This window comes from Ascaphus truei, chromosome 1 (assembly GCF_040206685.1).
Source record: "Ascaphus truei isolate aAscTru1 chromosome 1, aAscTru1.hap1, whole genome shotgun sequence".
Lineage (NCBI taxonomy): Eukaryota > Metazoa > Chordata > Amphibia > Anura > Ascaphidae > Ascaphus > Ascaphus truei.
In genome coordinates, this window is record NC_134483.1 from 225,201,872 (window position 1) to 225,226,186 (window position 24,315).

General features: G+C 46.6%; 1 protein-coding gene across 3 annotated transcripts in view; it reads left to right on the plus strand.

The window, feature by feature from the left end:
- The window catches only part of EPB41L4A (erythrocyte membrane protein band 4.1 like 4A), a 403,094-nt gene that overhangs the window by 141,184 nt on the left and 237,595 nt on the right, over window positions 1-24,315 (plus strand). For 2 of the 3 annotated variants that reach the window (XM_075601703.1, XM_075601694.1), the window contains 3 exons: window positions 2,360-2,411; window positions 2,924-3,002; window positions 13,420-13,517. In XM_075601703.1, the coding sequence (XP_075457818.1) occupies window positions 2,360-2,411; window positions 2,924-3,002; window positions 13,420-13,517 (229 nt within the window). Of the gene's footprint in view, window positions 1-2,359; window positions 2,412-2,923; window positions 3,003-8,268; window positions 8,349-13,419; window positions 13,518-24,315 lie in introns of those variants that run through there. The other variant, XM_075601711.1, reaches the window with a different exon arrangement.

Here is a 24,315-nt window from a genome sequence, read left to right on the forward strand (position 1 = left end):
ACATGACCCCGTACGTCATTTGACGCCGGGCCTGAGCTGGGGGGGCGCGAGGCACTGAGGAGAGCAGGCAGGGGTGCGCACAGGGAAAAGTTTGGCACCCCTGGTATAAACTATCCAAACCATTTGGTTACTATAGAGATATTAAAAATAAAAAAATAAATACCCATTGTGACAGGTGAAGTCAGGTACTGATAATTATGCCTGGGAAACATACATCTGAGTCTTTGTTTATGTATGTTTAATGTTTTACTGTATTTTATTAATTTTCTTTTTATGTACTGTAATGAAGTAGGGAGTCTCTCTGTTGGTGAACCCCATTAATTTCAACTCGGGGGGCCCCCCTACTTCCAGAGATGTAGACCTCCATATGGTATGCCAGTAGCGCTACTGGCACCCCCTACGGAGGTCTATATCTCTGGAAGTAGGGGCCCCCCGGAGTTGAAAGTAATGGGGTTCACCTCCGAAGACCCCCTGTTTTCTATACAGTATAGCAAAATAATAAAACATTGCATCTCTGTAAGAGCTGCTCAGGGAGACACAGAGATAGAGACAGCTTCTCTCTGGGACTCCTCTGCACAGCTATTACAGACTGTCTTTCTCGGGACGATTAACACTGATTTAATCCTCCAAGGCCTCCAAACCTACTGCTTCTGGGTGCCACAGACTGCCACAGATTTCAGCCTGTCGGTCTGTGGCAACAGAGGCAGTAAGTCTTACTACATCTGTATGAATGCAAATAAAAGTTTGTTTTGAGCAACTGCACTATTTTCTACTTGTAACTGCATTTAATCTCATTTATATCCCACTTTCGGAGTAGACATTTTGCTATGACAATCATAATGTGTGCCTCTTAGCAAGCTAACCTGCTCTTCTCTTATGTGATCGTCATTGTACTTGGTGTGCAGAATAGGTAAAAAGGAGGGTTTAGGACTAGTGTCACCTGAGGAACATATTATGATGGGATGTATGAATTCATGTAGTTTGCTACCATTTCTCTTTAGTAAAGTGCTTGAAGCACCAAGTCTCAGCTGCTGGCATTGTGGAGCCTCTGTTGTTTCTCATCATGATCCTTGCAGTGGTGATGCGCTGGTCTTGGTTCCAGGTGACAGATGTCATGATACAACACAGGAGAAGGAAGTTGGGGTATACGAGTTGGACACTGTATAGGCCTGATTAAAAGGAGCAATTCATGCGGTTTTATATTAATATTTAACATAGGATTGAAGCAGGGGGTCTCAGGAGCACATTCATTTCAACTCTGTGGACCCCTTCCTGAGATTCAGACCTCCAAAGGGGTGCCGGTATCTTGGCAAAGTTTAAAGCCCCCGATCACGTATGCTAATAAGTACCCTCACCAAATAACATTACGGCTTCCTATTTGCCTGGAGGGCGTAGGAGCTTTGAAAAGTGGCCATTACGTGACCCCTGCTAGCTGAGCTGCAGCGACTACTGCCACCCCCTACGGGTCTGTATCTCCAGGAGCAGGGGGTCCCCGAAGTTTAAATCAATCGGGATTAGCTCCAGATAACCCCTGCTTCAATCTGATGCAAACAATAAAAAAATAATCACCTGCTTGGATTGCCACTTTATAGGGATAGGGAATTACTAGCAAAGTCTTGGATGTGAGACTGTGAAGAGGTATATAAGGGAATAGGAAAGGAGTAGTTGGGAGCAGAGAGAGAGTGTACAGGAGTTATTGCAGAAGGATGTGTGAGACATGCAGCAGGAAAGCGATGTAATGTGGGGAAGTATTGCACACCAATAATCCAAAATAAATCTGAGATACTGATACTGGTGCTCACTAACTCGACGAGGGAAGACCCGCTGCAATCCAAGTACAGGATACGCATGAAAGGAAGAGTAGAGGCTCCACGGATTTTATAAATGCAATCATTTATTGAAGCCAAATAAAGTGTCCATCACTGCGGCTGTCACAGCAGCGTCACTCCTTGACAAAGGCTGCTGTGACAGTCGAAACGTTGGACACTTTATTGAGCTTCAATAAATGATTTGCAGTTATAAAATCCGTGTGGCCTCTACTCTTCCTTATTTGTGAGACACAGGAAAACACCGTGGCATGGACAGCAGTGCTTCATACAGCAGAAAGATATTGCATTTCAATGGGGAGCCAGTGTGGAGACCTTAATAGAGGAACCAAAAAAGCAAGAACTTACTGTACATGAGATCATTATTTTTTGTGTGTGAAATGTGTTAAACATGACATTTTTTCACATATAGAATACATTCATGAAAGATTAAACACCTGGGGAAATACATGGTTATAATGCGGTCTGCTTCGTGCCTGGGTGTCTCTGAATCTCATTTTGTTAACACGCATTTCTGTATTTTTTTTTTACAGTATTGGCTGGATCCTGCGAAAACGATTTCAGAACATAAAGACCTGATTAGCAGTAAGTCCTTCTCTGGATAGCAATCTGCTCTCTTAAAGCAGCCTTATTGCAAAACTTTAGCAGCAGCTCATTCAGGGGGGGAAATGCAACACAGCTTGCATCACATTTACCTGACCTTTATTTACATGTATTTGTACAACTTAGATGAAGAGATGTGCAGTTATAAAATGACAGGACTATTTTTACATATGGTGGTACTATGCTATAAAATACCTCCTTGCACGAGGAGACACCTTAGAGCCCATTCAAGTGATTTGTTTACATCATACTTTTTTAGGTAAGCGTCCCTTAAATTACAGTAATTGGGGAAGCTTCGTGTAAGTATGATAGCGTTGATCTCATGTTAATGGACATTCACTGTAAATTTGACAGCTTTCGTGCTGTCGCAAATCTCCTTGTTAATGCCACAAGTAATAGGATTATCCACCTTTGAAAATCCCATAATTTTCAGCACCCCTCGTCCCCTGCGTTTTATAAAAATAATATAGGAACACGTACATTTTGTTTTGCAGCTGGGCCGCCATACACTCTTTATTTTGGTGTCAAGTTTTATGCAGAAGATCCATGTAAACTGAAGGAAGAAATAACAAGGTAAAGTATTGTACTACAGTAGTTGTGTTATGTTATGTTGATTAGGAAAGGCCAGCAGAGCTGTAATATGTATCTCTAGCCTTATACAGTGCTCTGATTTTTGTACTTGGCTTACTTCAGGGACAAAGTGGCACGTTGTCACCTTTTTATGCAAGTGCGTTGCAGTTATTTCACATCACATGCATTACATTTGTGTTACTCTGTTCCCTTTAATAAATGATGTCCGTAAACATATCATCAGCCAAGGCGTTTGCTCCATCATACATTTGGGACTTCCTATGCATGTCAATTTGGGTTTAAATCCCTCTCAATTTTGCAAAAGTCCATTTTTATGTGTAACTCCTTTTCAAATACAGAGCCTCCTTGTTTTAAATATATATTTTAGAAGATTCTCCTACTGTAAATAATTTAAGGTAGTTACTATCGGCAGGCATCTATATACAGGTAAACCCCGTTATAACGCGGTCCTTGGGGTTGATCCTTGGGGTCCACAACCCCAAGACCGCGTTACAACCGGGGTCGCGTTAAAATTTCACGAGCCTCCTCATTACAGATTTAATTCTCCTCCATTTTGCCGCCTTACCAATGCTCTCCTCTTCCTGCTGTCCACGTGCTCATATCTCATTTCGCCATTGTTTTTTTTAAACATTCAATTCAATGCTTTATTGACTACCAGACACAGACACGATTAAACATTAATACATTTTGTACAAAACTTATGCAGGGATTGAACTCGGGACCTTCTGATACCAATGCCTTGCTTCTTACCTCTACACCATAGGCTTGGTGTGACAAGACATAACCTATAAATATATTTATCCTCTACAACAGCGGTGCGCAAACTGGGGGGCGCAAGATTGTTTAGGGGGGGCGCAGGAAGCAGCGGCGATTTTGCCAGGAGCAGAGGGAAAAAAGCCGTCTGCAGCTGCAATTTTTCTTTTGGCCATTAGGTGGCGCTGTGCTGCGCTGTGCTACAGTACACAGCAGCATCTCGTTGCTTCCTGCTTCCTGCGTGTGTGACATGGGGAGAGGGGGTGAGTGAGACTGGGACATGGGGGGGGGGGGGGTGAGTGAGACTGGGACATGGGGGGGGGGGTGAGTGAGACTGGGACATGGGGGGGGGGGTGAGTGAGACTGGGACATGGGGGGGGGGGTGAGTGAGACTGGGACATGGGGGGGGGGTGAGTGAGACTGGGACATGGGGGGGGGGGGTGAGTGAGACTGGGACATGGGGGGGGAGTGAGACTGGGACATGGGGGGGAGTGAGACTGGGACATGGGGGGGGGAGTGAGACTGGGACATGGGGGGGGGTGAGTGAGACTGGGACATGGGGGGGGGTGAGTGAGACTGGGACATGGGGGGGGGTGAGACTGGGACATGGGGGGGGGTGAGACTGGGACATGGGGGGGGTGAGACTGGGACATGGGGGGGGTGAGACTGGGACATGGGGGAGTGAGACTGGGACATGGGGGAGTGAGACTGGGACATGGGGGAGTGAGACTGGGACATGGGGGAGTGAGACTGGGACATGGGGGAGTGAGACTGGGACATGGGGGGGTGAGACTGGGACATGGGGGGGAGTGAGACTGGCACATGGGGGGGGAGTGAGACTGGCACATGGGGGGGGAGTGAGACTGGCACATGGGGGGGGAGTGAGACTGGGACATGGGGGGGGAGTGAGACTGGGACATGGGGGGGGGACTGGGACATGGGGGGGAGTGAGACTGGGACATGGGGGGAGTGAGACTGGGACATGGGGGGGTGGGAGAGTGAGACTGGGACATGGGGGAGTGAGTGTGAGACTGGGACATGGGGGAGTGAGTGTGAGACTGGGACATGGGGGAGTGAGTGTGAGACTGAGGCATGGGGAGGGTGTGAGTGACATGAGGGGGGTGAGAGTGTGAGATGGGGAGAGGGGTGAGAGTGAGTGTGACATGGGGAGGGGGGGTGAAAGAGCTACATGGGGATGGGGATGAGAGAGACATTGGTGGGAGGGAGGGAGACACTGGCAGGAGGGAGAGAGACACACAATGGCTGGAGGGAGAGTGTGAGAGAGACACCGGGTGGAGGGAGAAACAATAGCTGGTTGGAGAGTGCAAGAGAGACACTGGGGGAGGGAGAGGCAATGGCTGGAAGGAGAGTGAGAGACAATGGAGGGAGGGGGACACTAGGGGGAGGGAGAAAGAAAGAGAGACACACAGGGGGAGGGAAAGAGAGTGGGGGGAGACACTGAGGGGAGGGATAGAGAGGGGCTGGAGGGGGAGTGAGAAATACAGGGAGTTGGAGAGACTGGAAGAGGAGTGTGAGACTGGAAGAGGGGAGAGAGTGAGAGACAATGGGGGGAGGGAGAGAGTGAGAGACAATGGGGGGAGGGAGAAAGAGACACACACTGGGGGGAGGGAAAGAGAGTGGGGGGGAGGGGGAGACACTGAGGGGAGGAATAGAGAGGGACTGGAGGGGGAGTGAGAAATACAGGGAGAGACTGGAAGAGGTTATAGAGGTCCTGAGGTGTTCTAATGTGGCGGGAAGAGAGAGATTAATAATACAGCAGAAATGGGAACGCTATTAGACAAATATTATAATATTTATTTTTAAGTTATGTAATTTGTGCTATAAATACTTTTTTTGTAGACGCGTGGCGGGGGCGTTACAAAGCTGGTTCGCCCTCAATGGCTGAACCAGCTCACGTGCGCTGACGTCATGTGATTTTGATTACATCAGGCAGGGGGGGCCCGAGAAATTTCATGGATGAAAAGGGGGGCTCGGCATAAAAAGTTTGCTCACCCCTGCTCTACAACACAGTGCCACAGGGTACATGTCAATGTTAAATCTTAAGTCTATTTCTAGCTATCTATGACATCACACAGTACTTAATTATTAATAACAATTATTAATACCTACTAATTAATAATAATTATTAAGTATTAATACGGTTTAGTAATAAGTATTAATAATTATTATTAAGTATTTAGTAATAATTATTAAGTAGTTAATTAACTGTTAATAATAATTAATAATCATACTTATTAGTAATACATAATCATAAAGAATGATTAATAAAGAATTATTATTAATACATCATTATTGATTAATGAATAATTATTACTTAATAAAGAATAATAAAGAATTATATATTTATAAATTATACAATATAATTAAAATAATAATTTATTAAAAAAGTTAATTTTACCATTTCATACAGGAATTGAACCCAGGACCCTTTCATATGTTGGTTAAGCATTCTACCACTAGACCACAGAAGCTGTGTGATGTCATTGACAGCTAGAAATAGATTTAAGATTAACATTGACATGTACCCTGTGGCAATGTGTTGTAGAGGATAAATATATTTATAGGTCATGTCTTGTCACACCAAGCCTATGGTGTAGAGCAGCGTTTCCCAAATGGTGGGTCGCGACCCGGCACCGGGCCACGGCACCAAAATTGGCGGGTCGCAGCGAGGCTGGCCGCGTGGTGTCTCCCGTCCCCCCCGCTCAAGTTAAAAAACAATGGCAGCGATTCCCCCCGCGCGCTTGTGCAGGGCAAGCAGGCCCGCTCCCTTCCTCCCCCCTGCTCCCAACGTGAGACGGAGGAGGAAGTACCAGCTCCTCTGCGGCCAGCACGTTACATGGGGGAGGGTGGAAGTACAAGCTCCTACTGCGGCCCGCTTACCCCCGCGGCCAGCTTCCCGAGCTCACCTCCCGTGGCACCCCCTCCCGAGCCCACCTCCCGTGCCCCCAATCCCACCTCCCGTCCTGGGCAGCAGGGGATAACGGGGCAGCAGGGGAAAGCGTCCGGCGGCAAGGTAAGTCACCCCACCCAGTCACTGCCTCCCACCAAAGTGTCCCTGGCCCCCTAAAAGTGTCCCTGGCCCCCTCCCACCACCCACCCAAGTGTCCCTGGCCCCCAAAAGTGTCCCTGGCCCCCTCCCACCCACCGACCCAAGTGTCCCTGGCCAACAAAAGTGTCCCTGGCCCCCTAAAAGTGTCCCTGGCCCCCTACATCCCTCCCACCCAAGTGTCCCTGGCAAAGTGTCCCTGGCCCCCTCCCACCTACCAACCCACCCGCCTAAGTGTCCCTGGCCCCCAAAACCCAAGTGTCCCTGGCCCCCTCCCAAGTGTGTCCCTGACCCCCTAACCCAAGTGTCCCTGGCCCCCTCCTGACCACCCGACTACCCACCCACCCAAGTGTCCCTGGCCCCCTCCCACCCACCCAAGTGTCCCTGGCCCCCTCTCACCCACCAAAGTGTCCCTGCCTTCCTCTCTCCCACCCACCCAAGTGTCCCTGGCCCCCAAAGTGTCCCTGGCCCCCTCCCTCCCACCCACCCAAGTGTCCCTGGCCCCCAAAGTGTCCCTGGCCAACCCAAGTGTCCCTGGCCCCCTCCCTACCACCCACCCAAGTGTCCCTGCCCCCCCCCCCCTCTCCCACCCAAGTGTCCCTGGCCCCCCCTCCAGTCACTCACATCCGTCGTTGCCTGTAATTCACTGTTTGTGTCTGTGTGCGTATAGGGGAGTGTGTGTGTGTATCAGTGTCTGTGTGTGTGTGTGTGTGTGTGTGTGTGTATCTGTATCAGTGTGTGTGTGTGTCTGTGTGTGAATCAGTGTCTGTGTGTATCAGTATCAGTGTAAGTGTGTGTGTATCAGTGTCTGTGTGTGTATCAGTGTTTGTGTGTGTGTGTGTGTGTGTGTGTGTGTGTGTGTGTGTAGCAGTGTCTCTGTGTGTGTAGCAGTGTCTCTGTGTGGCTGGGTGTGTGTCAGTGGCTGCGTGTGTGTGTATCAGTGGCTTTGTGTGTGTATCAGTGTGTGTCAGTGGCTGCGTGTGTCAGTGGCTATGTGTGTTTGTGTGTGTGTGTGTATCAGTGGCTGTGTATGTGTGTGTATCAGTGGCTGTGTGCGTGTGTGTATCAGTGGCTGTGTGTGTGTCTGTGTGTGTATCAGTGGCTGTGTGTGTGTGTGTGTGTGTGTGTGTGTGTGTGTATATCAGTGGCTGTGTGTGTGTCTGTGCAGGCCCTATAGGCCAGTATAGGCGATAAATTTTTTAGTGGGTCACGAAAAAGAAGTTAAAAAATAACCAGGTCACGGAAAAAAAAGTTTGGGAAACCCTGGTGTAGAGGTAAGAGGCAAGGCATTGGTATCAGAAGATCCCGAGTTCAATCCCTGCATGTGTTTTGTACAAAATGTATTAATGTTTATTTGTGTCTGTGTCTGGTAGTCAATAAAGCATTGAATTGAATGTTTGAAAAAAAAAAAAAAAAAACCAATGGCACGCGACGGACGGGCAGAGAGATGACGTGGACAGCAGGAAGAGGAGAGCGTAAGGTGGCAAAATGGAGGATTTGAGATGCAGGTAAGGCGGCAAAATGGAGGCTTTCAATTCGGGAGCCATGCTCAGACCGCGTTATAACCGATTCGCGTTATAACGGGTCGCGCTATAACGGGGTTTACCTGTATTTTGCTGCTCTTGGGATGATACAAGACAATATAGACACGTGCACATACACACACGCACATATTACACGTCCCCCTGCCCCCTTTCTCTTCTTATAGCATAAATATACCACAGCCATTGATGTTATTTAAAAGGATCATGCTGTACCGTAGTGGAGCACAGCACTACTGCTTTTTATAGTGCTTTGACCATTGGGCAAAACAGAATACACATGCACTGGATAATCCTTGCCCTCTTGTGGTTGTTTCATTCCTCAATTATTGTTAGAAGGAGATCTCTGTTTTATTGCCTGAATAGGTAGTGTGCATGACACGTAGGGCCTCATTCAGAGAGGGTTGATAAAAATGATCACCAGGGCATTTAAAATTACGTTTTTTTGGGTGTTGCTATCACGGTATTCAGAAAGCCTCGATTACCTGTGATAGCAAAATTCCCAAAACGGGTGAGTTGCTGCCAGCGAGAGCATCGAGCCTCTGAAAAGGCCTAAACCGAGCGATTCATTTCTGCTGCAGAGAGAGCGGCTCTGAGAGAGCCGCCTCTCACAGCTGAAATGTCGCCCGAAAATTATTTATTTAAATATACATTTCTTTCATAGTGTATATGTGCAGGGGGTCTCCGGAGCTGAACCGCGTTGGTTTCAGGTCCAGGGACCCCCTGCTTCCCGAGATACAGGCACCTTTATGGGGTGCCGGTATCTCCTATGCAAGGAAATGTCCCGGTCACGTGACGCGGGACATTTCAATGCAGAGGGATACCGGCACCCCATAAAGGTACCTGTATCTCGGGATGCAGACATAAAACCAACGTGGTTCAGCTCTGGAGACCTCCTGCACATCTACACTATGAAAGAAATGTATATTAATAAATATTTTAAGAAACATCAATACACGCCCCCCCCCTTCCGCCCAAACCCATACAGTACAGTAATGGGCAAAATAACTATTATCCAGATATGGATAATAGATTATTTGCCCATTATTAAACACTGCATTAGCATACAAAAATAAAGTAAATAAATACAGTTTTACTTACCACAACAGCATGTCCCTCTGTCCTCCGTAGCAAGAAAGCATATACAGTATACAGTACATAATAAAAACATTCTAATGGCCCCAAACCCCTTAATCACCTTAGTGGTTACTAACCGCTATAGTCATTAAGGGGTTAACCCACCCTGACCCGATACAAACCCGGTAGGCCTAAGCTCCTACCCCTGACTGACTATACCCGCACTTTACCCATTGAGTAGTATAGTGGTACATCATACCCATATAATAATAATATGGGCATGATAAGCCTCTATAGCACTCAATGGGCACCCTAATTACAATACATTAATACACAAGACACACAATAATAAAATATAACTAAACTCCAAAAAACACACTTCATTAAATAAAAACAGTAGCCAGCTAATCCAATCAATACAAGCAATAACAACATCAACAATGAATTAATTAAACCATTAACCAACCAACCCAATTAATTCCTAAACCAACTCAAAATGAATAGTAACACTAACCAATCTAAACAATGAATTACTACAACATTAATGAATTAATGTAAACAGTAAAATAGAAAGAAAGAAATTCTAACAATATCTGAAATAACCATAAAACGCATTAGCTAACATAATACAACATTAACTAAAAACGAACACCAATCGCAAACATTTTATTACCATTAAGCATGAAAAAACAAACAATCACATCCACATAATAAACTGAAATGAAAAAAAGCAACAGCAATACCAAGCCACAAATGCCCCCCAAATATTGTCATATTAATGTATTAATCTGTACCCTAAAGAGGTACAGGCATACCCCGGTTTAAGGACACTCACTTTAAGTACACTCGCGAGTAAGTACATATCGCCCATTAGGCAAACGGCAGCTCACGCATGCGCCTGTCATCACGTCCTGAACAGCAATACCGGCTCCCTACCTGTACCGAAGCTGTGCGCAATCGGGGAGACTATAGAGCCTGTTACACATGGCTATTTACATCAGTTAAGCACGTATATGACGATTGCAGTACAGTACATGCATCGATAAGTGGGAAAAGGGAGTGCTTCACTTTAAGTACATTTTCACTTTACATACATGCTCCGGTCCCATTGCGTATGTTAATGCGGGGTATGCCTGTACAGATTAATATATTATCAGTCAATGTGCCTCCCCAAAAAAATCAAAAAACACATCCAATGAATAAATCTGTAAAAAGAGACATTTACAAACATTCAATATATTACTTACCATTAAAAGCGGTGGCCCTCCGACTCCCGGGGTATCAGGAAGCTCACGTACCTTGAAGCCCTCCAACAGCTTCCGATGCCATCCGCCATGAAGATCCGGATCAGGTACCCCAATCTTCTTTTTTCTTTCTTTAATCACCTTCTTCTATCTTCATCTGTCACCATTTCTTGATCTTCTTTATCTTCTATCTTCATCTGTCAATCCATAAAGCCCCATGGTAAATCCCAACCAATGTTGTCTCGTCGTCTTCTTGGGCTCAAATGAGGCGTCACGGCCTTAAATAGGGCTTGTGACGTCACATTTAGCCTCAAAATGGTTAACAGCCACCTGATTGGCTGTTAAAACCATGTCCGGCTTTAATTTTTTTTTTACATGACGTCAGTTAAAGGGAATGATGCCAGCCAATCTGTGCTTCATTTGCCTTTAAGATGACGTCACGAAGCCGGCGTCACATGGTATTTCAGCCAATCTGATCGTGGGAACCAATTCCACACACTGATTGGCTGAAATACCTTGTGACACCGGCCATCTTGGATTTAGTGACGTCATCTTAAAGGGAATGATGCCAGCCAATCAGAATGGCTGTGCTTAATTTGCCTTTAAGATGACGTCACTAAATCCAAGATGGCCAGTGTCACAAGGTATTTCAGCCAATCAGAGTGTGGAATTGGTTCCCACGATCTGATTGGCTGAAATACCATGTGACGCCGGCTTCGTGACATCATCTTAAAGGCAAATGAAGCACAGCCATTCTGATTGGCTGGCATCATTCCCTTTAACTGACGTCATGTAAAAAAAATTTTTTTAAAGTCGGAACATGGTTTTAACAGCCAATCAGGTGGCTGTTAACCATTTTGAGGCTAAATGTGACGTCACAAGCCCTATTTAAGGCCGTGACGCCTCATTTGAGCCCAAGAAGACGACGAGACAACATCGATTGGGATTTACCATGGGGCTTTTTGGATTGACAGATGAAGATAGAAGATAAAGAAGATCAAGAAATGGTGACAGATGAAGATAAAATAAGGTGATTAAAGAAAGATAAAGGAAGATTGGGGTACCTGATCCGGATCTTCATGGCGGATGGCATCGGATGCTGTTGGAGGGCTTCAAGGTACGTGAGCTTTCTGTTACCCCGGGAGTCGGAGGGCCACCGCTTCTAATGGTAAGTAATATATTGAATGTTTGTAAATGTCTCTTTTTACAGGTTTATTCATTGGATGTGTTTTTTGATTTTTTGGGGGAGGCACATTGACTGATAATATATTAATCTGTACCACTTTAGGGTACAGATTAATACATTATTATGACAATATTTGGGGGGCATTTGTGGCTTGGTATTGCTGTTGCTTTTTTTCATTTCAGTTTATTATGTGGATGTGATTGTTTGTTTTTTCTTGCTTAATGGTAATTAAATGTTTGCGATTGGTGTTCGTTTTTAGTTAATGTTGTATTATGTTAGCTAATGCGTTTTATGTTTATTTCAGATATTGTTAGAATTTCTTTCTTTCTATTTTACTGTTTACATTAATTCATTAATGTTGTAGTAATTCATTGTTTAGATTGGTTAGTGTTACTATTCATTTTGAGTTGGTTTAGGAATTAATTGGGTTGATTGGTTAATGGTTTAATTAATTCATTGTTGATGTTGTTATTGCTTGTATTGATTGGATTAGCTGGCTACTGTTTTTATTTAGTGAAGTGTGTTTTTTTGGAGTTTAGTTATGTTTTATTATTGTGTGTCTTGTGTATTAATGTATTGTAATTAGGGTGCCCATTGAGTGCTATAGTGGCTTATCATGCCCATATTATTATTATATGGGTATGATGTACCACTATACTACTCAATGGGTACAGGGTGGGTATAGTCAGTCCGGGGTAGGTGCTTAGGCTTCACGGATGGGTGAAGGGGGTATTAGCCCTAAGTATGGATGTCTAGACCTTGCGGGTGGGTAGCGGTTGGGTTAACCCCTTTATTACCCTAGCGGTATTAACCGCTAAGGTAATGAAGGGGTTAAGCCCCCCCCCGCAACCCCCCCGCAAGGCCAAAACAGCCACTAAGGGCCAAATTCCCCCTTCACCCACCCTCGCTAGCCACAGTAAGCCTGGCACGGGTGTTTAACCCCTTCATTGCCTTAGCGGTTAGCCGCTAAGGTAATGAAGTTGCGGTAAATGCATTTTTCCTGCATCGGATGCATGCCGGGGGACTCCGGAATGGCTATCAGCTCTGGAGACCCCCGGCATCAATCCGAGGCAGGAAAAGGGCCTGATTTTTTCTAAGTCCCGACACATCGCAGCTCATCGAGGCATCTCCCCACCAATCTACCAAAATTTGGAGGTGAATTGGATTTGGGGAGAAGATTGCCTTTTAGGGTTGCGATAGGCGGCGACAGCCGACTCGCGGGTATCTGAATCGCGCGAGTTTATGATCCTTCCAAAAATGATCGATAAGCGGCTGATTGCCACTCAATTCGCGATTTTCTTTTGATCATAATATTTTGCGTCGATACAGGCCGTTATCGAGCACTTATCGAGGCTTACTGAATACGAGTAGCCATTTTGGTCGATAAGAGCTCGATAAGGGCCTTATCGAGGCTTTCTGAATAAGGCCCGTAGTCTTCTCTAAAATTCTCAATTCCTCATGATAAATATCAGAAGAAGCTCAACTGCTTCCCATTTGTGAAATGCATTTATCCTTTGTGTTTCTTTTGTAGGTATCAGTTCTTTTTGCAAGTAAAACAAGATGTCTTGCAAGGCCGTCTGCCCTGCCCATTTAACATTGCCGGTCAGCTGGGAGCCTACACTATCCAGTGTAAGTAGGTCTGCAAAACGGCATTGCTGGTTACGTAATGTATCTGAGAGCTTTAGTGCAGTGATGGAATGAAATGCATGTCACAGCCATTAATGCAAACCTACTGTAAATGTTTTTTTTGTTTTTTTTTAATTCTTTATTTATTGTCAACATTTTTATAACAGTGAACATATAACACAATATGATACACTACAAAACCAAACATCACAATACAACATACAAATTATAATAATCATAGATATAATTTGTTAAACAATAAATAGTCACAGTACAAAAACAAAACAAAAATTCACTTAAAATAAAATCTGATAATAAGTCAACTCCATTTTTAGTAAACCCGTTTGTCCATATTATTCTCATTTTGGCAGATAATTCCTTTCTCATCTTACAGTATTCTATTACCAGTGAACTCAGACCTGTAAATGTTTTTTATGTCGCCTCTAGATAATTACTTTCTAAAATTAACCGCAATTGCTATTATCTCATAAATTCTTCCCGACATTACTACATTTAACTGAGAAGTTAAAGCTGATTAGAACAATGGATCTGATTGTTGCTGTTCTTCAAATTAGGTTCAGTTCTTCTATTAAGGATCTGGTTTATTGAAATGAATTTGTAGCACATCTAAATTTAGTCCATATCTGTTTAGTATTATTTATCATAAAGCATAATAAGCACCAATCATGTTCTTAGCTCAGCTTATTTCGAAGTAGTGTGGTACTTTCCAAAACCTAAAACAAATCCTCTGTCTATCTTGCTCTGGTCCTGCACCCGCAGCATCAGCCCATCTCACAGTGCCTCGTTTTGACATATTTTATGTGCAGTTAAAGCAACAATCCCGGTTGCTCATTTTTTTCTTGTGTCGATTTAGTTTTAACATGATTGGAACAAGAAGTCTTCTGGAGCTAGACTGCTGTATTTTCTTTCAGCTCTTTCAAGACTCTTGCTTGGCAATGCCTTACTAAAAAACTAAGGCAAGCAAGGAGTTAAGTCCCACAACCCTTCCCCTGGGACATCCCCCCAAACTGGGGCACCAACCCCCATTACGCACCCTCTTACTCAGGCCTGCACAACTCGTAAAGCGAGAAGGGCCGAAATGCTCCAAGGAAAAAAAATTTGGTCTGCACGGGTAAAATCATCATCATCATCATCATCATCATCATCATCATCATCATCATCATCATCATCATCATCATCATCCTCATATCTCCCGCAGAACCCCTCACTATCAACCTTTGCGATACTCCCCATCTATCTCTCATACCCCCATCTCTCCCCCTCACCCACACACAATACTCCCTCTCCACAAACACACAATACCCCCCTGCACACCACACACATCCCACCCCCCTGCACCTCACATCCTTCTCCCCCCCTGCACCTCACATCATTCTCCCCCCCTGCACCTCACATCACTCTCCCCCCTGCACCTCACATCATTCTCCCCCCTGCACCTCACATCACTCTCCCCCCTGCACCTCACATCACTCTCCCCCCCTGCACCTCACATCACTCTCCCCCCCTGCACCTCACATCACTCTCCCCCTGCACCTCACACCACTCTCCCCCCCTGCACCTCACATCACCCTCCCCCCCTGCACCTCACATCACTCTCCCCCCTTGCACCTCCAATCATCCCCCCTGCACCTCCAATCATCCCCCCTGCACCTCCAATCATCCCCCCTGCACCTCCAATCACCCCCCTGCACCTCCAACCACCCCCTGCACCTCCAACCACCCCCCCTGCACCTCCAATGACCCCCCCTGCACCTCCAATGACCCCCCTGCACCTCCAATGACCCCCCCTTCACCTCCAATGACCCCCCCTTCACCTCCAATCACCCGCCCTGCACCTCCAATGACCCCCCCTTCACCTCCAATGACCCCCCCTTCACCTCCAATGACCCCCCTGCACCTCCAATCACCCCCCCTGCACCTCCAATCACCCCCCTGCACCTCCAATCACCCCCCCTGCACCTCCAATCACCTCCAATCACCCCCCCCTGCACCTCCAATCACCCCCGCTGCACCTCCAATCACCTCCCCTGCACCTCCAATCACCCCCCTGCACCTCCAATTACCCCCCTGCACCTCCAATCACCCCCCCTGCACCTCCAATCACCCCCCTGCACCTCCAATCACCCCCCACACCTCCAATGACCCCCCTGCACCTCCAATCACCCCCCCTGCACCTCCAATCACCCCCCCTGCACCTCCAATCATCCACCCTGCACCTCCAATCACCCCCCCTGCACCTCCAATCACCCCCCCTGCACCTCCAATCACCCCCCCTGCACCTCCAATCACCCCCCCCTGCACCTCCAATCACCCCCCCCTGCACCTCCAATCACCCCCCCCTGCACCTCCAATCACACCCCCCCCCTGCACCTCCAATCACCCCCCCTGGACCTCCAATCACCCCCCCCCCCGGACCTCACCCCCTGCACCTCACATCACCCTTCCTGCACCTCACCTCCCCTGGACCTCACCTCTCCTGCACCTCACCCCCCTGCACCTCACCTCAATGCACCTCACATCCCCCCGGGGACCGCGGGGAATCGCCGCCATTTTTTATTATTTTTAAGGTTTTTTTTTTTTAAAGTTTTTTTTTTTTTTTTAAATCTCACCGCGGGCCGCACAGAGAACGGACCGTATGTTGTGCAGGCCTGCTCTTACTCATGCTCAAGGAGAGCCGAGGTCGCCTCATTAACACAAAGGGGGATTAATCTAATATACATAAAAGCCGGTGGTTGTTGTATCCTGTAGGCCAGCGGTGCGCAAAGTGGGGGGCGCGACCCCCAGGGGGGGCGGGAGATTGTGCTGGGGGGGCGCGGGCAGTTGCAGAGGCCCCGCGCTCTTCCCCCAGGCATTTAAATTAAATGCCGGGGGATCGCGTGAGGCCCCTGCAACTGTTTACTTACCGGGATTCAGCCGCCTGTGTTGCGTCGCCATGGCAACGCGGCGTCTATTGATGCCGCGGCACCATGTGACCTGACGTCACACGCCCACGCAGCATCATCTGACGCGGCTGAAGGAAGGCAGGGGGGCGCGAGAGCCGGGGGCAGAGAGACAGGGGGGCGCAGCACAAAAAGTTTGCGCTCCCCTGCTGTAGGCTATAAAGTAGGCTATGTATCTGGCACATGACATCGTAATGCACACAGCCTGGTGGCAGATAGAGAATATTAAAGGAAAGCGATGCGGTGGAGGGAGAGATGGGGGGAGGGAGAAGGAGGATGATTAAAAGAGTTGGGGGTAGTGGGGAGGGGGAAGGGAGGAGATAAAAAGGGGAGAGGGGGAGGAGGAAGAGGGAGAAGTAGGCGGAGAGGCAGAAAGAATTGGTGACATAAGGTATGAAGGAAAGATGTGGAGAGAGGGAAGGGGGAGAGCAATGAGATGATAGAAGGGGGAGAAGAGGATGGGAGGCGGAGGGAGAGAGAAGGTGCGGAGAAGAAAAAAAGTAATAGGTAATGCATGTTGATACTGACGTTTTTCATTTTCATTTGGCAGGCTTTTATGCTAGGCTAACATATATAAAAACCAGTTGGTGTTGTGTCTGGTACGCTATGTGGTATGTTATCTGGTAGGCTATGTATCTGGCATATGACATTATAATGCACATAGCCTGGTTGCAAGTAGGGAGAGTCCGATAGCTGTAACATTACAGATGTTTCAGAAATTAGACAGAGAAAGAGAATGAGTCCCGTGACACTTGGGGAGAAAGCAAGAATGCAGGAGAGGAAAAGAGGTGGAAATTATTAGTGACATCATAAAGGTATTAAAGGAAAGAAAATGAAAACCAGTGAACAAAAAATGAGTCAGGGACCAAGGTTCTAAGAAGAAACACTTCACACCACAGCAAAAATACAAAATAATCCAAGCATGGCAGCCTATTTGTAATCCAAAGCCATCCTGCAGGCGGCAAGGGGCACTTGAACTTTAAAGAAGCCCTCATTCCTCTCTTGCTTGAAGAATCTTCTGCGTTCGTATTTCTTTACAATCGTATCTTCCTCGATGTCCTCACAGGTCTCTACGCAGTTGACACATAAGTACTGATCATGTGTTATAACAATCAGATTGGTTGCTGTAACACGTGCTCACTGCTCCTTTTTCCTTACATCACTTGGTTGGCCATCCAACCTTTTACCAACCAAGGGGTTTTCAGAGCCGGCTGCATCTGTACCTCTGGCGGTATACAATCCGCAATCTCTCCAGATATCTCTCTCCTAACCTTTGCAGTTTTAGCTATAACTAGTGACCGGTCCTGATCTGATCCAGATAGCTCTAGAGACATAGGGCTACTCTGCTCTCTGTGCGGTGTATGTCTACCACTTTATAAGCTCTATACACTCTGTCCTGCTTAAAACAGAGGTTCATATACTCGTAGTACACAGGGCTCTTCTGACGTGGCTGCACATGGGGTTAACAACGAAACACATACAGCCTGACCCTGCCGGTTCAAGATTTCCAACCCATGTACCACGACTCAAGCAGGGAGAAACACACTGCCTGGACTTCTGCTAACACCAGCCAATTCCAACAGATAGCCAGCAGTGATCCATGCAACACAAAGCAATCAGGGCTTCGCCCCGTACCTGCACTAAAGCAATTTTATAACCATTAACCGTACTGATACGGGCAGCTCTAGGGACATACGGGAACCCTGTTTCTCCGGTGCGGGTGTATATTTACTGCTCTGTACGCTCTATATGGTCTCCTGCTTGAAACGGAGGTCAATATATATTGGTACATGGGGCTGTCTAAGTGGCTACACACAGGGCTAACAACGAACCACATACGGCCTGAGTAAAGGTGATGTGGTGCTCAAGCATGAAATCCCACCAGGTTGTAATGTAAGAGGTACACTTCTGGGACATGAATATTGTATCAAACCTAAAAAAGGGCTCCAATTGCCCTGAAGGCAGGGGTAGATGCACAGAGACACCCCCCCTAACCTCATTGGGCTGGCCCCAGGTATGTACTCACGAATAATTGTCACCAGAGTTCCTCTCAGTCTGCGTGCTGTTGCCAATAGGGAGAAATCCAGTACAGTGTTGGTTGGTGCAACGCACAGCAAGAAAGGTGGTAGCAGGTCTGGCAAAAAATATTCTTTATTACAGGGACATAAAAAACGGAAGGCTGCAACCTTCTACGCGTTTCGTGCAGTTAAAATGCACTTTATCAAGAAGTGAGTTAACATGGTATACATCACACTATATATAGGAACAGTCTGCCAATTTGGCGCCAAAATCACTAATTGGTAACCTCATATTGATTGGAAATAAGTCATCAAGCTGTGCAAGCGCCATGAAAAAACGGTTAATTACCTGATCACACTACGAGAAGTCTGCCTCCAAACTCACCTGCTCGGTGACACGCACCGCAGGGCAATGGAGGACCAAATCTCGCGAGATGCACCTCAAGCAAGCCACGTTTGATCGCGCATGCGCAGATTATATTTGTCAAAAAACAGACTCAAAATCCCGCGAGATGGAGCCACCAAGGTCCTAAATACTCGCGCATGTGCATACATGACTCTGTGAAATCGTGAATACATAATGATTGATAATTTGGTGTAACCACCCACAAAAACGGGGATAATTATGGGATTGCCTCATAAGCCTATGAAGACACCCATTAACATACCCCACTGACAGTGGAGGACACACCAACCATAAAACCGCATGAGCTAGTCTGAATTGATGAGCCTGATCAGGCAGACTGTACCATATATTTACAAAACATTCAATAATTGTAAAATCTAAAAACAAAAAATGATAAATCAAAATAAAAATAAAAAAGTTTTAATTCTAACTTATACCTATATTAAAAACATATGTACAGCCTTCCAGTAGTACAGAGGATGACTACTTAATATTTTACATACAATACTTACAAAATCATGAAAAAAGAAGAGCCATATACAGTGACACACAGTTATCTTATCCACAAACGAAAGTGTGGTTCTACTTGGAGAAATGTGTTTGAATTGCACTAGATATTAATTTGTAATAGCATTTAATAAAGCTTATAAGTGCAATAATCTGACTCAATCTAACCTTAAATTTGATAACTTGTTTTGATGTATATATTTTATACTTATTTGATCAGAGTAAGAATCTAAAATTATCATTGTTGTTCGTGGGACAATAGTAAATTCAAGAGAGGTATAACCATAGATTGTACTAAGATATCTGAAAATATAGTACAAGGAAAAGAAAAGAAAGAGACTGTTTACATAAAAGTCTGTTCAATAATAATTCAATAATTGAATTATTATTGAACAGACTTTTATGTAAACAGTCTCTTTCTTTTCTTTTCCTTGTACTATATTTTCAGATATCTTAGTACAATCTATGGTTATACCTCTCTTGAATTTACTATTGTCCCACGAACAACAATGATAATTTTAGATTCTTACTCTGATCAAATAAGTATAAAATATATATATCAAAACAAGTTATCAAATTTAAGGTTAGATTGAGTCAGATTATTGCACTTATAAGCTTTATTAAATGCTATTACAAATTAATATCTAGTGCAATTCAAACACATTTCTCCAAGTAGAACCACACTTTCGTTTATGGATAAGATAACTGTGTGTCACTGTATATGGCTCTTCTTTTTTCATGATTTTGTAAGTATTGTATGTAAAATATTAAGTAGTCATCCTCTGTACTACTGGAAGGCTGTACATATGTTTTTAATATAGGTATAAATTAGAATTAAAACTTTTTATTTTTTATTTTGATTTATCATTTTTTGTTTTTAGATTTTACAATTATTGAATGTTTTGTAAATATACTGTATGGTACAGTCTGCCTGATCAGGCTCATCAATTCAGACTAGCTCATGCGGTTTTATGGTTGGTGTGTCCTCCACTGTCAGTGGGGTATGTTAATGGGTGTCTTCATAGGCTTATGAGGCAATCCCATAATTATCCCCGTTTTTGTGGGTGGTTACACCAAATTATCAATCATTATGTATTCACGATTTCACAGAGTCATGTATGCGCATGCGCGAGTATTTAGGACCTTGGTGGCTCCATCTCGCGGGATTTTTAGTCTGTTTTTTGACAAATATAATCTGCGCATGCGCGATCAAACGTGGCTTGCTTGAGGTGCATCTCGCGAGATTTGGTCCTCCATTGCCCTGCGGTGCGTGTCACCGAGCAGGTGAGTTTGGAGGCAGACTTCTCGTAGTGTGATCAGGTAATTAACCGTTTTTTCATGGCGCTTGCACAGCTTGATGACTTATTTCCAATCAATATGAGGTTACCAATTAGTGATTTTGGCGCCAAATTGGCAGACTGTTCCTATATATAGTGTGATGTATAACAAAATCCCTCCGGAACCAACACAACTCTCCTTCAGCCTCATGCGACACACTGCTTCACCGGAAAAATAAAGCCTTTCTGTCGGCCCCAAATACATAAATATACCGTGCAACACAACACTCAACAAACACTCCGGTGGCACACAAACCCCCCCCCCCCACAACCTCCCCACCCACCCCCCACAACACCCCCCCACAAACACCCCCCACACAAACACCCCCCCCACAACCTCCCCCACACAAACCCCCCCACCACCCACCCCCACACAAACCCCCCCCCACAAACCCTCCCCACACAAAACCCCCACACACAAACCCCCCCCCCCGACTCACCTTCAGCCTCACATCTCGGGCAACGCCGGGTCTCTCAGCTAGTATATATATATATATATATACACATGTCTGTGAGTGGGTTTACTGGCTTTGCATCTCATCCCAGCCTCTGTTAAAGAAGCTGTGTTTAAAACAGTATGCATTGGCTTGAGGATTTGCTTGTGTAATACGAGCTTGAGACAAAAGGTGGCACTGTGTGCTCATTTGCATGTAATTTCCCAGAATCCCTTGCTGCAGTGGTGTCAGGACGAGCTCACCACAAACGAGGCGGGACCGTGGTGCTGAGGTGGGATAGGATATAACGCCACCCACAGCCACGAGGGCACGTCTTGAGAGTAGAGTGGTCTGGGAGTCCGAGTCGGGGCAGGAGAGATACGGATGTTAGAGGGTGCTGTTAGCCAAGTCCGGGGTTAGAGAGAAGGACGTAATCGTTTACCGTTTGCCGGGTTCGGGGTGCCAGAGGTACGGAGAGTCGTATTGCCGTATGCCAAGTTCGGGATGCCAGAGGTGCGGATAGTCGTAGAGGAAGCCGGTTCGGTACACGAGGAAGACTGCAAAACAAGACAGGACAAGACAGGACTAGGGAGGCAGAGAGTGATGAGAACAACTGGTTCTATGCTCAGCCGACGAGTTAATGAAGCTGCAGGGTATATATAGCTAAGAGGGTCCAATGGCAGAGTAGCAAGGTGGGAGTGTGTGGATGGGCCAGGCTGAGACAGGGATAGGACCAGAGGATCTCCTGGAGGAGGGACTATCGATCCTAGAAGAAAGGGTACATTTGATTGCAGCATTGAAAAGAGGAGATGTGCCTTTAAGAGGCTGGAGCGCCTCCGTGTGGCCGCGCCTCCATGTGGCCGCACCTGCGGGCGCGTGACCGGTCACACGCCCAGACCCGGCACTAGAAGGGGAACGCTGATGTGCGCGTGCGCGCCTAGGCAAGATGGCGATAGGCGTCCTGGAGGGAGGATCACTGCGCGGCGCGGGAGGACCCGGCGGAACTGCGGGTAAGTGGGGAGCACGCCGAGGGCGGCGTGACTACCGGATCGTTACAGTACCCCCCCCTTCAGGGGCGACCTCTGGGCGTCCATGACATGGCTTGGAGGGATTCCTACGATGGAAAGCCTGGATGAGTCGGGGCGCGTGGAGATCTCGGTGGGGAATCCATGAGCGTTCCTCTGGTCCGAACCCCCTCCAGTGGACCAGGTATTGTACTCCTCCTCTGGAAATCCTAGAATCCAGGATAGACTGGACCTCGTACTCCTGTTGACCTTGGATCAGAAGAGGGAGTGGAGGAGAAGTGGTCTTGGAAAAGCAAGGACTCTGAAATGCTGGTTTAAGCAAAGATACATGAAAGACTGGAGGAATCTTCATCGAGGGTGGAAGGCGCAGGCGATAAGCCACAGGATTAATCCTCCTGACCACGGGAAAGGGACCGAGGAACTTGGGTGCTAGCTTCATAGTAGGGACCTTTAGTCGTATATTCCTGTAAGAAAGCCATACCCTGTCTCCTGGAGCGAACTCCGGAACCTGGCGTCCAAGGCGGTCTGCCTGGAGTTTCTGTCTCCCCGTGGCCACCTTTAAGTTCTCCTGAATCCTCCTCCATAAGTTTTTCAGCCGGGAGATGCGCTTGTCAACCGCTGGTACCCCTGAGGATAGGGGGGAGAAGGGTAAATGGGAAGGATGAAAGCCAAAATTTATAAAGAAGGGAGATTCTTGAGTGGAGTCATTATGAAGGGAGTTGAGAGCAAACTCGGCCCAAGGAAGCAGATCCACCCAGTCATCCTGTGTATCGGTTATAAAACATCGAAGGTATTGTTCCAGGTTTTGGTTGGCCCTCTCCGTCTGCCCATTGGTATGTGGGTGGTATCCAGAGGAGAATTGTAATGAAATGCCCAATTTTCGAGAAAAGGCTCGCCAAAATCTTGACACGAATTGAGACCCTCGGTCAGAAACGATGGTTGAGGGCACTCCATGGAGACAAAAGATTTCCTGGACGAAAACATCCGCAAGCCTGGAGGAATTCGGAAGACCCCTCAAGGGAACAAGGTGCGTCTGTTTGGAAAAACGATGAATTACCACAAGAATAGTATTCATCCCTTTGGAGGTTGGGAGCTCTACGATAAAATCCATAGAAATATGGTTCCAAGGCCGGTCTGGGATGGGTAAAGGAAGGAGAAGACCTGCTGGTCTGACCCGGGGTACTTTGTTGTGAGCACATGTGCCACACGCTTTTACAAACTCCTCCACATCTTTAGACCTCTCTGGCCACCAGAAGGTTCGCTGGACAAGGTCGTTAGTTTTCCGTATCCCTGGGTGTCCTGCCGATTTAGAGGAATGGCACCACTCGAGGACTCTCTTGCGATGTTGCGGTGCCGTGTAGAGTCTTCCCTCCAGAACCTTGAACCCCATAGGAGCCTGTGATTGCTCGTATCGAATCTTGTCCATGATATCAAAAGAGTTGGCGGACACAATAAATTTAGAGGGAGTTATCGTCTCTAGCTGCTCTTCAGACCTATCCTCTGCAAGGAACTGTCGAGACAGGGCATCCGCCTTCAGGTTTTTGGAGCCAGGAATGAAGGAGATGAGGTAATTGAACCGTGAGAAGAATAATGCCCAGCGGGCTTGTCGAGAGCTCAATCGACGTGCCCCTTCTAAGTAGAGAAGGTTCTTATGGTCTGTGAGGATGGTAATGGGTGTCTCCGTGCCTTCTAAGAGGTGTCTCAATTCCTCTAATGCCAACTTGATTGCCAAGAGCTCCCGTTTACCGACATCGTAATTCCGTTCTGCGGAAGAAAATTTCTTCGAAAAGAAGGCACATGGGTGTAGTCTGGCTAAGGGGGAAGTCCTTTGGGACAGGACAGCGCCAGCCCCGACATCAGAGGCATCCACCTTCAGTGTAAAATGAAGTTTAGGGTGTGGGTGGGTGAGGATAGGGGCAGACACGAAAGCCTGTTTGAGAAGATTAAATGACCGCATGGCGGGTTCGGACCATGATGAGGGATCTGCACCTTTCTTGGTTAGAGCGGTGATGGGAGATACCGTGGTGGAAAAATTGCGAATGAAGCGACGGTAATAGTTTGCAAAACCTAGAAAGCGTTGCACGGCTTTGAGGGTGGTCGGACGGGGCCAGTCC